The sequence below is a fragment of the Microcebus murinus genome, chromosome 19 (genome assembly GCF_040939455.1).
Source record: "Microcebus murinus isolate Inina chromosome 19, M.murinus_Inina_mat1.0, whole genome shotgun sequence".
NCBI classification, from domain to species: Eukaryota; Metazoa; Chordata; class Mammalia; order Primates; family Cheirogaleidae; genus Microcebus; species Microcebus murinus.
In genome coordinates, this window is record NC_134122.1 from 41,903,882 (window position 1) to 41,918,405 (window position 14,524).

A 14,524-nucleotide genomic window follows, 5' to 3' on the forward strand; every position below is an offset into this window, starting at 1 on the left:
GTCGTTCAAAGTCAGCTTAAAAAAAAAAAAAGGGTGGGGAGGGTTGCAGGAGAAATTTGAAGTCAAAATATCTTTTGCAAGAAAAATGAAATAATTTCATGAAGCAACTGAGAAAAGAGCAGGGCCATCCCAGCAACATAGCCAAGGATATCAATAGATTCTTTGAGTATTTGAACCACCTACAGAGGCCAAGCATGGGTTAGATTATCAGGACACCTCCTTGGTTTCTCTAAAGAAAGTTGGTTGTGTCACTTGCTTCTTCTGCCACGTTTTTAACTACACATAAAAAGGTCACAGACCTGGGCCAGTGACACGGTGCTACAGCACGTATCACATACTGCATCATCTGAAGTTATTTCCAAATTGGACCCAGTTTCCGCATCCACAACCCATTGACTCAGATTTTCAAATCCTAAGAAGCAAAATAAACGATTCCCTACATTTGCTACCCTCCCCTTTCTCCTCCTCCTCTGACCTCTGCTCTTCTTTTGATAAGCTGGCTAAGCTGGCACTGTTCTTAATTTTATTTCTGAGAGGCAGGATTCACCTCAAGAAGTGCTCTCAGCACAAGAGCAATAATGACACAAGAAAATAAACGATGAACAGGAATAACTTGGACAATCTGATTGCTAAATAGAATTGGCATGTCCATGATTCAACATGTTCAGGAAATCCTCCTGATTTCAGCTCAGACATACTTTGTATGGAAATCTCAACATGTCATTTTGAAGAAAGAAGTTTCCAATGTCTTAAAGCTTCAGTGTAGAAGCTGAAAACTTTAGTGACCCTGAGCACAGTATAAAGGGACAAATACCCTCCAGTCTCCTTCATTGGAGACAGAGTGTGTTGATTCTTCATTTAATTTTGCCTAACTTAAACATGTACCCAAATATTATTTTCTTCTCCCCTCTATCTTATAAGTCTACCATAGAATATAAGAAAGAGATGAACATTAAAATCTTCCTTGTTTTTTAAACTTGCATTCTATGCCCCCACGCCCCACCTCCCTTACCTACCTCTTGCCGTTTCCGTGCGCAGTATTGAATCCATTCTAGATAAACGTTGCAGAAGCTAGCTCGTGTTATCCCCTGGAGGCACGGGACGTAGTCGTCGTCAATGTTAATGTTGAACATTGCAAGGTCACGCTCAATGTAATGCCACTTGGCAAAGGGCTGCAGGGACTTGAGAAGCGACTCGTTCTTGATCCAGGAGAGGAGCTTGGGGGACGTTACCATATAGTATATTATACTCTGCAGAGAGAAAGCAAGATTTTGAGCCCTTACAGCCATTTGAAAGCCAGGGAAGTTTTTTTTTTGTTTTTTTTTTTACTTATTATATCTGAGAAAGTAAAACAACCTCAGGAAAGTAGGAGACATGAAATCCCCACATGTGGTATCACTTGTATTTCCTGCTGGGTGGATGCATATTTGAGACATTCGAAAGTGTCCTCTCTCAAGCGTTATGGTAGGGAAGAGGAAAGTGAATGTAGCAGAATGTAACAGGACAGAGTTTCTGTGATGAGGAAGAATGACAGCTGGCCCTATCCTTTTCTGCGAGGAGAACAAAAAAGCCCCTTTTGCTTAGGCTACTGTGGGCTTCTGTGGGTGCCAGTCTGGGCTGATCCAGCTGAAAGAGATGGGGACAGACCCTCTTCCAGGGCCACAGCCAAAGGGTTTTCAATGAACTAAAACAACACAGTTCTTCCGGAAAGTGCTAATGATGTATGATCGCAGTAACACACGTATACCCTTAATCCTGGGTGCCCAGGCAGTGGACATCTGTGATCCGTTCAAAGATAAATATCCTTCCCATGTTTCCCCCTTAATCAGACACTGTACGTATCAGTCCCAACTGGGGACAACACCTCTCCCCCGCTCCAGCTTCATTATTCTAAGTTACAGCTTTATCGAAAACCATCTTATAGTTTTTGAATGAATTCATCTTTCAACAAGGCTAGCACCTGGCCATGAGGAATACAAATGCAACAGAGAAAATACAAATCCAAGCCTGACGGGGCACTTCAGCAACAGATCGAAGTCCGAGGCTGAGGAGCACCTTCCGACATCCACAGCAATGTCGTTATAACAGAAAAAGGGAAGTGGCTCTCAGGGCTGGTGAGGCTCACAAGACCCCGGAACACGGCTGCACGTCTCATCTTGAAATCACGAGGGACAAGGGGCCGCCGAGGTGTCTGATGCAAAGTGACAGGCATGTGTGCTCCTGTTGGAGTCCAACTCTACATTGCTGGCCTTCACTGTTTATGAACACTTTCTCTCCATGCAAGGAAACAGAAAGTAAGCGAACCTCGGGTGGATGGAACAAAGACTTCGGTGACGGACGCCTACACAGAGAGAAGCCCTGGCTAGGGGGGCCTCCCGCCCACCCGCTCCTGCCCTCCCTTCCCTCTGGCTGGGAGATGGAATCCGGAGCTCAAGGCCTCAGGTTACCGGTGTCTGGTGTCACGTTCTCCCAGGAGGTCGAGCAGGTGAAGGGACAGACACACTGGTCTCTGATTTCAGCCAAACAATTGCAAACGCCTGACTTAGCCTTTCTCTTGCTGTCAGGACAGAGGGCAGCCTGGACTATGGGAAGACTAATCTGTGTAGCTCCTGGCTGTGGCCTTGCTTCTTGTTGGACGTATTTTCTATTAGGCGCCACTGTCAACCTGCCTTCAAAATGAGGAAGTGGAGGGATGAAGTCTGCAGGCAATATCTACAATTGAGTAGCATGCCTGTCCTCCTACCCTCTGTAACACTGCGCCCCAGGACAGCCCTGAAATCGAGAAAGCCCCTCAACACAAGGAGGAAGGGAGAGAGGGAGGGATGGAGGAAGAGGCCAATGGAAGCTGAAGGCAGGAGGTGGGTGAGACAGACGCGCTCGGGAAGCCCACTCTGGATGGTGGTTCGGAGGTTTAGAATGAGATGCTATGTATGAAGAACTCGGCACGTGGCCTGGCCCACGGCACTTGCATATGCAAGAAGTAGACATAAGCGCCATGTCTTGAACATCCGTGACTTACCTACCCAGCAAGCAGGAAGAGCATGAGGCTCGGGGGAGGCAGGCAGAAGCAGCAGCCCAGGAGAGGTTGAGGCAGAGGGATGAGGGGACAGGGCGGCATTAGGGGGCAGGACACGGCTGCGTCTGTGGTGGTCACCAGAGTGCACATCTGATATTCAAAGACATAAATTTTGAATCTGGAGGGTTTTCTCTCGTCTCCTTGCTGGCTGGATCAATTAAAGCTTCTATGAGGGAGACAGTTTAAGTAAGTCGGCCTAAAGTTATAAGCAAAAGAGAGTCACGATGCCCAGGACCTGTGCCTGCAGCCACAGACACCGCTTCTCAGCTGAGCATGACAAAGGGGGAAAAAAAGAAAAAAAAAAAAAAAAAAGAAAGAAATTTGGTTTGGTCTCTGCAAACATCTGGCCCTAGCAAACATCTGGTCTGGTTTTTCCCCCTCGATACGTCCTAATCACGTACCGGATAGGAATAACAAACAAAAATCAGAAGACGAAAGTTCACATTTTCATTCATTGCTGGGGAGGAATGAAAAGAACCCACGACCGATGAAGTCGGAATAGTTAAGGAGGATTTGAATCCCAGAGGTTAAAACCTCCTCCTCCAGGTCTGGCCAAACCTCGAGTGTTGACTTCGGGACCACACCCCGGCCTTGCCACACCCAGCGTCCCCAGTCGCAGCACCGACACCTCCCCCCCCCCCCGCCCCCCCGAGGGGAGAGCAGGACCGTCCCAGCCAACTCCAAGCCATGTCCCGTCTCCAGTTTATTAGGCAGAAATCCTGCCACGGAGACACAGTCAACGAGTGCTGCGAAATCCTCCAGCATCTGTCGGGATGAAACGGATACAGCACTACACAGAGCAGATAAGCGGCGGTGCGGATGCGTTGACAGGGTGAGCCTGAGCCGAGGTGACAGGGGGACCCGCCTGAATTCATGCAGGATATCTGCCTCCTCCAGCAGGGATTTTCTGGGTCCCTCATTTTAATTGCAGATCAGTGTCTTCCCTCAGACAACTCATGCTCCAGCAAGGGGCCCCTGGCAGGCAGAGCAGGTTGTTCACTCCTCGTTCTGCAAGGCAAGCGATAAGCGCATCTCCTGTCGGAAAGAGCTGCCCGGAAACAATGGCAGCAGGAAAGCCAGGCCCTCGCGGAAAGCTGATTTCTTGACTGCTAAGAGGGTTTTAAGCGCTAATAAACCGAGGAGAGGTGGAGGAGACACCAGGGAAAACCTCGAGTCGCTGGCCAGGAAGGAAATGATTTCAAATATATTCATAGAGGGTGGGGGAACTGACCCAGTTTATTAGCAGACCAAAAAAAAATCCTTTTGTTTAAAGAAATTATTTCAAATTTGTCTTCCTTTTCAATTTGCCTGTCCAATAAGGAAATAATAGAAAGAATGAAACCGAACTCCTGAAACTTTAATTGGGAGCTGTAAAGGCAACTTTGTTCACTTAGCAACTGAGGCCCAAGAAGAAAATATTCATTTGTTTTCACCCTAAAATGTTCCTTCTGTTCTAATCACCAGCCAGCCCTCCTGAAACTCCCATGCACTAGCTGCAGCAGAGCAATGAGTGCAAGTTCGGGGCCACCCCTCACTGAAGGGCGGGAGGGCACTGATGGCCGTATTTAGAGATGATTTCATGTGACAGGCCCGACAGTGCCCGTGTAAATGAACCAGGGGGGCACTGGGAAGCCCCAGAGTCTCAGCCCCTCCTAAGCACCGATTTGAAGTTAAGAAAGTCCTTGTTTCTGTTGGGTCTAATTATGTCTTTGGTGGTTCCAAAGCCTAGCTATGTATGAAATCATGCAGAAAACTTATTGAACAATATAAGTCCTTGGGCCCCACCCAAGGCCATGGAATCAGAATTTCTGGGTTGGACCTGGGAATCTGTAATTATCCAGCTTGCTGGGGGGGTCTGCCACGGGGCTGCCCCACCTGGTGAGAAGCGCTGTGCTAGGAAACACATCTCGGCACTGCCCAACTCTCCCACCGCACCTGCAATGCCCATCTTGCCATCACTCTCCTCTCTTAGAAAACAGAGTTAAGGGTGCTGTTTTCCCACAAGCCAACTACTACCAGGCAGGTTCCGGCGGGACCTCCCTGAGCCCTCTTCCATTCATTTGCACATTACCCTGGATTTGTTTGTCAGTTGGGAAAATGTCATATTAGAAAACCTTTAGGGAACTGGGAGGCACGTTTCTAGGAGTTAGGAGCAGAGGAAGGTGAATATCTACTAGCAGTCCAAAGTTGGAAGCATCAAAAAGCTGGTCCATTCGTGGAGCCCCAGAGACCTCTGGAAAAGCCAAGAGGGTTCAGCCAGGGAGGCTGGACCTGGACAAGGCCTCTCAACCTCACCCCCTGCCTCACCCTCCTCTCCCGCTGCTGGCCCCATGGTGTGGGTCAGGTCTGTCCACACATCTGTGTCACGAAAAGGCAGAGCGGTGGCTCAGTACTGAAGCCAGGTCTCACCACTCACGCCTGGAGCAGGGTGCTCGGGCCCTTGCCTGGATTTGCACCTTTTCCGTCCAGACTCCAAATCCACGTTACCTGGAATCTTTGTTCATTCAGTCCAAAAAAAGGTGTCTGGCACCTCGACATGCAAGTCGTCACACAGAGCTCTGGGGACCCCAAGAGGAGTCAGGTGCGGCTCCTCTGTCTCAGGAGCTGCCGTGAAGCAGGAAAGGTTTACAGAGGAAGAAGAGGTGCACGCCAGGCGTGACGTGCAGGCAGCTGGGGAGGAAGAGCCGCCGTGGGAGCTGAGACTGGCAGAGAAGCTGAGGGCACGCAGGAGGGAGGGGAGAGTCCCTGCAGGAGGAGTGAGGGCACGGGGCGGGAGGCACAGGGAGGGTGTGCGTAGAGTGTGCACGGAGCGGTGAGGGGGAGAGTGGAGTGGGAAACACAGCTGGAAGCGACCGACCGTGGAGGGCTCTGGATGGCAGGCAAGAGTCTAGCCCTATTCTTGAGGCAATAAGGAGGTGCCCAACTCCAGGGCTCACCCATCCAGCCTGTCTAGACCCACACTGCTGGCCTAGCTGCCCCCTCCTGGCCACTTGCTTCCTGGATCTGGGAGTCCCCTTGACCAGTCAGCCCCTGGATCCAGCCCTTCCTGCAGCCACCCTGCCCTGCTGCCTCCTGAGAACTAAAGGAGATATATATTCAAGGGATACTTCCTTTCCGTGACGAGGGAGATGACAGAGATGGCTGGTTAGCATTCATCATCTGTCTTCCACAAGCTCACAGTTTCATTCTGGGCTCACGGCTGTCCAGGGTACACTTTCCAGACCCTCTGGTGGCACGTGACAACATTCCGGCTGACGGGATACAGCAGGAGCATACTGTGGCAACTTCCAGGAAACTTTTAAGGGGCAGTTGGTGCGTGCCTGCTAGTCTTTGTCTTTTCCTCCACCCCTTTAAGCCTGGAACTTACATCTTGGAACACAAAGATGGGAATACACTTAAAACGATGGAGCTGGCAGCTGGCGGGAACCTGAGTCCCAAGGACTTCGTGGAGCAAAAAGACCATACCAGCCTTGATCCATGTGGGAGAGAAATAAGCTTCTTAGCCGGTGTGACTCACACCTGTAGTCCCAGCCACTAGGGAGGCTGAGGCGGGAGGATCGATTGAGCCCAGGAGTTTGAGTCTAGCCTGGGCAAGACCCCATCTCTAAAATATTTATTTTTTAATTTGAAAAAAAAGAAATAAACTTTCAACATGTGTGTGCTACTATTATTTCATGTCCTGCTGCCAAGTCTAACACCAATTGGTAAACTGAATTTGCCTAGAACTTAGGTAACAGGTCACAACCCCCTGACTTGCTTCCCAAATCTTCCCCAATTGCATTAGGTTGGACAAAACACATATAGCTTTGTGTGAAATTTGGATATAACAATTTACATCTTTCTAGCACGCACAAAGGTGGTATAAACTGCCGGATCTTTTGCATATATTCTGCAGCAGAAAGGGGTTTTGCAAACATTTCATGCTGTGATCACTTAGGAAGATGATTAACTGGGGGTCATTTACCCTTCGGACTGTCACAGTCTATTTTCTGTGTCCAGGAAGCTTCAGCAGAGACTGCAGATGTGGGGGACCTCCACAGTAGCTATTCCAAACTTCTAAGCAAACGCCCTGCTTGTTAGGTAGTTGAAATTTCAGGAGCCCGTGTTATCTTTTTAATCTGCATTGCCTCATCTGTGCCAGGCCACCCGTCTCAGCCTCAGCTGGCAGGGAGTTTTGTAGCCTCAGACAGATGAGCTTCCTGCTTTCGAACGTTAAAATGTGGACCCCTGTGTGGACTGTCCAGGGATCCCCTGTGCAAAGTCGTCTCCCAGGGTAGGACACACTGCAGAGACATCCTCAGCCACGCTGCCCTCGCCTCTCCCTCCCGCTCAGAAAACACCCAGCCCTGCTCAGCACCCTGCGTCCTCAGTCAAGGGCCACACTCGTTCTCTGGGAGGCTTATTCCAAACTGGCACGTTTTCTGAGGCAGTACACAGGTGGGCCAGACAACTGAAAAAGTGTTATTAGTCTCTACTTGAGGAGGAGAAAAGGCTGTCATAACCAATCCTGATTGGATCGTTTAGCTGTATTTTTGAGTTTTCATCTTGAGCTTAAAATATAATTCTGATTCTAAAGCGAACAATTTGCAGAGCATCTAATTCGACGCTTATAACTCAAACGTCGAGGCTTAGTAATATTTCTAGGCCGTTTAAATCTGTCGCCGCCATCATTACAAGCAACTCGTGCTGCGGTGGAAGTGCAGACGTGGACCTAGGAAGGAGGATGGACTGCCCTGTAGTGTCCGGGCTTAGAAGACAACTCGGGGGCACGAACCTCAGGCTAAAGCAAAGCCCTCTAGGATTTGTCACACAAGCAACGGTTCCCAAACCTGCAGGGCTGTGGAGTCAGAGGCTGAGGGGAAGCTTTAAAATCTGGCTTTCTATAATGCAAAGCTCTGCAGGAGCTTCCTGGGCCGGCCTAGCATTACTCCTAGACACGTGTTTGGGGAGCAGAGCGATACCTTGACGTAATACCGGATGAGGATCCTGCGGAGGTCAAACACCTGCAGCATGGTGGCCGCGTTGTTGTCGATGATGCTGTAGCCCTCCAGGATGTACTGCGCCTGCGTGATTTCCCAGGTGAGCCAGCGGAGGTGGAACGCGGCGTTGCAGGACAGCAGGTGCGGCAGGTGGCCTGGTTTGCAGCAGCAGCAGCCTCTGTCATCCTCGTCTCCTTCCATGATGGCCTCCACCTCTCTCTGCTGGCAGTAGGTTCCTGGCCGAGGACAAACGTGATGGAAGTTAGATGAGAAGTCACGCTAGAGGTGCTTTGAATAGATTTCCTCCTGCCTTCTGGAGAGGGGAGGGTGTGGAAGAGAGTCTAGACATCAGATTTTTTAATTCTTAGTTCAAAGAGTGCCCCTGCAAAGAAGCCACCATTCTCAAAATTGTTAACTCTTCATTCATGGATGTTAATGGCTGAAATTGAGGATGGGCACAGCCTTGACCTACAGGTCGTAACTGACAGATGGGGGCTAAGAATGGTGGCAGGGGGGGATGTCTGAGAGCAGCTGGGTGTGTGCTGAAGGGTTACCAGGAAGGATGCCTGCAAGAGGGCCTGCTGCCAAGCTGCGGGGTACCCCAGCAAACCCCACACCACAGTGATCAATATGTGGTGTGAACTGTGCATACTCCCAAAGGACTTAATTCCAGAGACATGATAAGATGGTGGGTGTCAACAACTTTTGAAAACAGAACATCATAACTTATTCAACATTTTCATCAATAACTTGAAGGGAAACAGACATAGGATGCCAATGACATGAGGTTACTGGCACGGCCCTGTATGCAGAATCATGATCTAGATGTATCTAAGCAGACTGGGGTGGTGGACAGAATCTCATATTTACTGAAAATTAACAGGAATGAAGGGAATGTCATGCACAGAGCACCAAAAACTCAGCTACACCATTTGTGAATGTATACTACCACAGTTAGCAAGTACTTTGATAATTTCATTGATTCTATGAACCCAAAGTAGGATACCTAAACACTGCATGTCAGCTAAACACATCAAAACAAAGGGACAACTTCCACGGGAAAATTCCTTTTATGCCCTTAGATGCTACACATACAGGGTCACTAATAAAATGAAATAAAGCTAGAGAATCTGAGCAAGTTGCATTTTTAAAAATCTTTTCTCCATTAAAAAATGTAGATTACTGGCCAGGCGCGGTGGCTCACGCCTGTAATCCTAGCACTCTGGGAGGCCGAGGAGGGCGGATTGCTCAAGGTCAGGAGTTCGAAACCACCCTGAGCAAGAGCGAGACCCCATCTCTACTATAAATAGAAAGAAATTAATTGGCCAACTAATATATATAGAAAAAATTAGCCAGGCATGGTGGCGCATGCCTGTAGTCCCAGCTACTCGGGAGGCTGAGGCAGGAGGATCGCTTGAGCCCAGGAGTTTGAGGTTGCTATGAGCTAGGCTGATGCCATGGCACTCTAGCCTGGGCAACAAAGCGAGACTCTGTCTCAAAAAAAAAAAAAAAAAAAAGTAGATTAGTACTGACCTGAACAAGATTATAAAGATTATTAATTACATATTAAGAAACTAAAGAGTTTTAGAAAAGTTAAAATTCTATTTCTGAATAATGAGTTAAAAGATCCAGGGGCTTTTACTTTGCAGAAACAGAATCTGTAAGGGCAGCTGTGGTTGCCTTCATGAACTCTCTGAAGAGTTCCACGGGGAAATGTGAACAGATATTCTCTGTAGTCCCGGAGGGCATCATGGTGACTAACAGGAAGCAGTCTCAGGGTGTGGAGTTTATCGTAAGGAAGATCATTTAACAACTGGGAGTTCAACAGTGAAATGGACAGCCCCATGAGGACAAGAGGATAAAGAACGAACTGGTAGTGACAAAACAGGAGTCAACAGCTGCTAAGCACTATGAGTCAGAGTAAAGAGAAAAGCAGAAATAAGAAAGAAGCTAGAAGGGACAGCAGGGTTGACGCAACATTTGTTGCTGCTGCTGCTGGTGGCAGTGGTGGTGCTGTGTGTATCATTTTTGAGACAGGTGGTTCCCGAGCAGATTTATTGACAGAAGGGTCAAAAAGGACAAAAGAGGAAATGGAAGAGATGGATGAAACCGGAGTTCCAGAGGACAGAGCAATGGGACAGCTTAGGAACAGCAGAAAGAAAGGCAGACATAGAATCAAGTAAAGTTGAAAAAGTTAAATAAAATGGTCAAAGTGGAGCAGAGAAGGAGAGAAAAGACAGGAGGCAGCAAGAAGTAGCAGACTAGAAGGTAGCTGTGAGAGGCCCCGGAGACATCCCATTTCAAGAGATGCTTGCATCACTCTGGGCCTCACCAAGGAATTATTGGTTGAGAGTTACTATTTAAATATACTTCAACTATTTACAAAATTATATGGAGATATCATTTACATGTTAACACGGAGGAATGTTATTTCAGTGAGAATCAGTGGTTAACAAACAGGTTTTGAGAGAAAGTTGTACACACCAGCTACTTAACTTTGGTCAAGTTACTGAACTGGATCAAGCCTGTCTCCTCATCTGTTAAATGGGCCATTGTAAGGACTGAAGAAAGTGGCACCTACAAAGTGATTAGTAACCACCACTCACAAACAGTAGTTATGACTTCTGTTTTTACTAGATTGGGAGCTCCATAAGGGCAGTGCCTGACAGATAGAAATTCAGTAAATAAATAAATGCATGAGCTAATGAATACATTCATTCATTCACCAAGTAATGAGTGACTACTGTGCGCCAGACACTGCTCTACGTACTGGGAATACAGCAATTCAAAAAGATATAAAATCCCCGTCCCTGTGTAGCTTATAGGTTTAGGGCGGAGAAGACAGACAAATGAATACAGGATGAGATGCCAGGGTGGGGATAGCTACTGTAAATAGGGGTAGCAGAGAAGGCCTCCCTGGGGATGTCTGGGCAGAGACCTAAGGAGGAGGGGTGCACTCTGTGCAGGTAACTGAGAGAAGAGTTTTTGTTGCAGAGAGAAGACCAAGTCAAAGGCCCTGGGGTGGCAGCATCTTGGGGAAGGAGCATCTTGGGATGGGAGCATGCTTGTCATGTGCCCAGAGCAGCAAGGAAGCGTATAGTGGAGTGCACAAGTGGGAAGGTGGCAGGAGATGAAGCAGAGAGGTAGCCAGGGGCAGATCCTACTTACAATGCGTTGGAGGAACAGGTGAATGGTTTGTCTTAGGAAACCACTCTGGCTATTGCCCAGAGAATGAACTGTAGAGGGAACAAAAGTGGGAGCCAGAGCATCGCTTATGGGGCTGTTAGTTGACCCCAATGAGAAAGAAAAGCAATGCAGACCTAGGTGGCTGGAGGAAGCAGTGAGAAATCATTATATTCTGTATATATCTGAAGGCAGTCTGATAGGATTCGCTGACCAATTTAGATATGGGGTTTTGAAAAAATGAGTGAAGAATGATGCTAAGGTTTCTGTCCTGAGCAGGATGCAGAACGGAATTACTACTTACAGAGGAGGCGAAGACTGCAGGAGGAGCAGCCTTTGGGTATGGGTGGAGGGAAGACTCTGGATTTCCTTTTGCATATGTTAAGCTTTACGTGCACATCGTTGACCCAAACCGAGATGTCAGATGTGAAGGAGCCAGTTGGGTTAAGGAATTTGGAGCACCGGGGGAAAATTCTGGCTGGAGATTTGCAAAATCTGGGAGAATTATTAGTGTCTATGGGCTATTTCAAGCCATTTAGGGAGAGTGCACAGAAAGCATGGAGAAGAGGTTTGAGAACTGAGCTCTGAGAATTCCAACATTTAGAGGTTGGGCAGGTGAAGAGAAACCAGCAAAGTGATTCAGCAGAAGTGGCAAATGAATTCAAAAGAAAACCAGAAAGTCCCCCCCCCCCAAAAAAAAACCAAAACAAGTGAAAAAAAAGTTTAAAGGAAGAGGGAACATCTGTTATGTCAAATGATGCTTACAGGTCAAACTGCATGAAGAATTAACTGTTAGGTTTGGCAATATGGAGGTGTACAGTGATCTTTGCAAGAGAAGTTGTGATGGACCTGTGGGTGGGGGAGGGGTGGTCGGATGGGAGTGCATTCAAGAAAGAATGGGGGAAAAACAGAAACAGTGAATGTAGGCAACACTTTCGAGGAGTTTAAAAACTCTTTTTGATTTTGTTATCTTTTCGGCACCTCATTGCACAGCTGGGGCCTCCTGCACACTGCTGAACAGAGTGGTGGGAGCTGGCATCCTTGCCTTGTTCCCGAAGAGGGAAAGTATTCAGTCTTTCAGCATTAAGACATCAGCTGTAGGTTCTTCATAACTGCTCTCTATCAATAGGAGGAATTTTTCTTCTATTCCTAGATGTCTAAAATTTGTGTTAAAATCGGCGTTAGGTATTAATTTTTAGCAAATGGTTTTGCTGTACCTATCAAAAGGATAATGACTTTTTTCATTTATTCTGTCAATGTGGTGAATCATATTGATTAATTTCCACTTATTAAACTGACTTTTCATTACTACATAAACATCGTAGGCTTATATATTGCTGGATTTGGTTTTCAAATACCTTGTTGAGAGTTTTTGACTATATATTCACAAGGTAGATTGGTCTTTAGACTTGTTTTCTTGTGATATCCTTGTCTGATTTATATATTGAAAACCCAGTTTATGCTGGCCTCATAAAATGAATTGAGAAGTGCTTTTTCTTCTTCTATTTTCTGAAAGAGTATAAGTAAAATTAGTAATAATTCTTGCTTAAATGTTTAATAGAATTCCATAATGAAGCCACGATTCTGGATTTTTCTTCGTAGCCAGGGTTTTGTTTTTTTTTTTCATTAGGAATTCAATTTATTTAGCAGATGTAGATTAATTCAGATTTTCTATTTCTTCTGGTGTCAGATGTGGAAAGTTGTATTTTTCAATGAATTCATCTAACTTGTCATCTAATTTTACCTAACTTTTCCTTTAGGTGCTTAAAAAGTATCATTCTACTGTTTCTGGCTTGCATTGTTTTTTATGAGATGTCAGTGATAACCCACACTGTTGTTTCCCTGGATATAATGTGTGTGTGTTTTCGAACGCTCTCATGCTCTTTATAAAATGATAAAAATTTCATATGCTCTTATAATTTTTTACTTTTAATTTTCATAAATTTGATTATTATATGCTTAGATTTGGTTGTCTTTATATTTATCTTGCTTGGGATGTGTTGAGCTCCTGGAATCTATGGACTGATATTTTTCACCAAATTTTTAAAAATTTTGGATAATATTTCTTCAATTGATTTCCTACTACCATTTCTCACTTCTCCTTTTGGGACTCCAATGACACAAATGTTAGAATACTTGAAATTGTTCCATAGGTCACTTGTTCCATACTAGTTTTCTTTAGCCTTTTTATTATTTACATCAGTTTGTATAGTCTCTATTAATAGTGTTTGAGTTCATTGTTCTGTTCTATGGTTAATTCCATTCACAGAATTTTTCATTTCACACATTGTATCTTTTTTCAGTTCTAAAATTTCAATTTTTGGTGTACTTTTCCTCTCTACTAATATTATCTACCAGTTCATTCATTATGATCATTTTTCCTTTGAATTCCTAAACATATTAATATCTTTTTGAAATTTCTTGTCTGTTAACTCCAAAATCTTTGGGTGTGTTTCTATTTATAGTTTTGTTTTCCCTGGCTATGGGTCACTTTTTTCCACTTCTTTGCATATCTGGAAACTCTTATTATAATGTTGGATATTATTTTTTTTTATATTATAGTTTTGACAGTCTGGACTTTGTTTTGTCTTCCTTTAAAATAGTTATTTTCTGTCAAGCAGTTAATTTATTTGCCCATCACCTTGTCGGCTTGATCCTTTTGAAACTTGTTTTAAGTCTTTGGCTGGGAGTAGTTCTTATTCTAGGGTGATAATATCTCTACTCCTAAAGCTTGGTCTTTCTGGGGTCTCAGCTGAATTCCTGGGATGTCCAGCAAGGTCTTTCTACTGCTTGTTTGGAACGTCCCCATCTCCCAGCACTGTGCAGCCAACATAATCTTTATTATATCACATATACCCATTACCATTCTCTATCAGGGTGTGCCTCTGAAACAGCAGGTGAATATTCATCCAGTCTCTAAAGGGCATCTCCATAGAGATTTCTGCAGCTTCCTCTTTGTGCAATTCAATCCTCTCCGGTACTCTGACCCACAAAGTCCAGCTACTGCAGCCGCCCAGTACTCTGATTCTGTCCCTCTAGTTAACAAGACCACAGTGCTCTGTTTGGGCTTTACCTTTCTGAACTGCAGACAAGAAAGCAACTCTAGGCAGACAGTGGGGGCCATTCTGAAGCTTACTTTGTGTGTTTCCTTTCTTTCAATGAGCAGAGCCTTGCTCTGCCTGCCGTCCAATATCTGAAAAGAGTTGATTAATATAATATTCCAGTTTTATAATTGTTTATGATAGGAAGGATATACCAGTGCTGGTTACTCAGTCATGGTCAAAAG

The 14,524-nt window shown here is 45.8% G+C and overlaps 1 protein-coding gene across 3 annotated transcripts in view; it reads right to left on the reverse strand.

The window, feature by feature from the left end:
- Positions 1–14,524, reverse strand: part of PCNX2 (pecanex 2) — a 264,024-nt gene that overhangs the window by 24,367 nt on the left and 225,133 nt on the right. For all 3 annotated transcript variants that reach the window (XM_075995467.1, XM_012738242.3, XM_012738240.3), the window contains exons 26-27: positions 8,038–8,291; positions 1,017–1,250 (exon numbers count right to left, since the gene is read on the reverse strand). In XM_075995467.1, the coding sequence (XP_075851582.1) occupies positions 1,017–1,250; positions 8,038–8,291 (488 nt within the window). The remainder of the gene's footprint in view (positions 1–1,016; positions 1,251–8,037; positions 8,292–14,524) is intronic.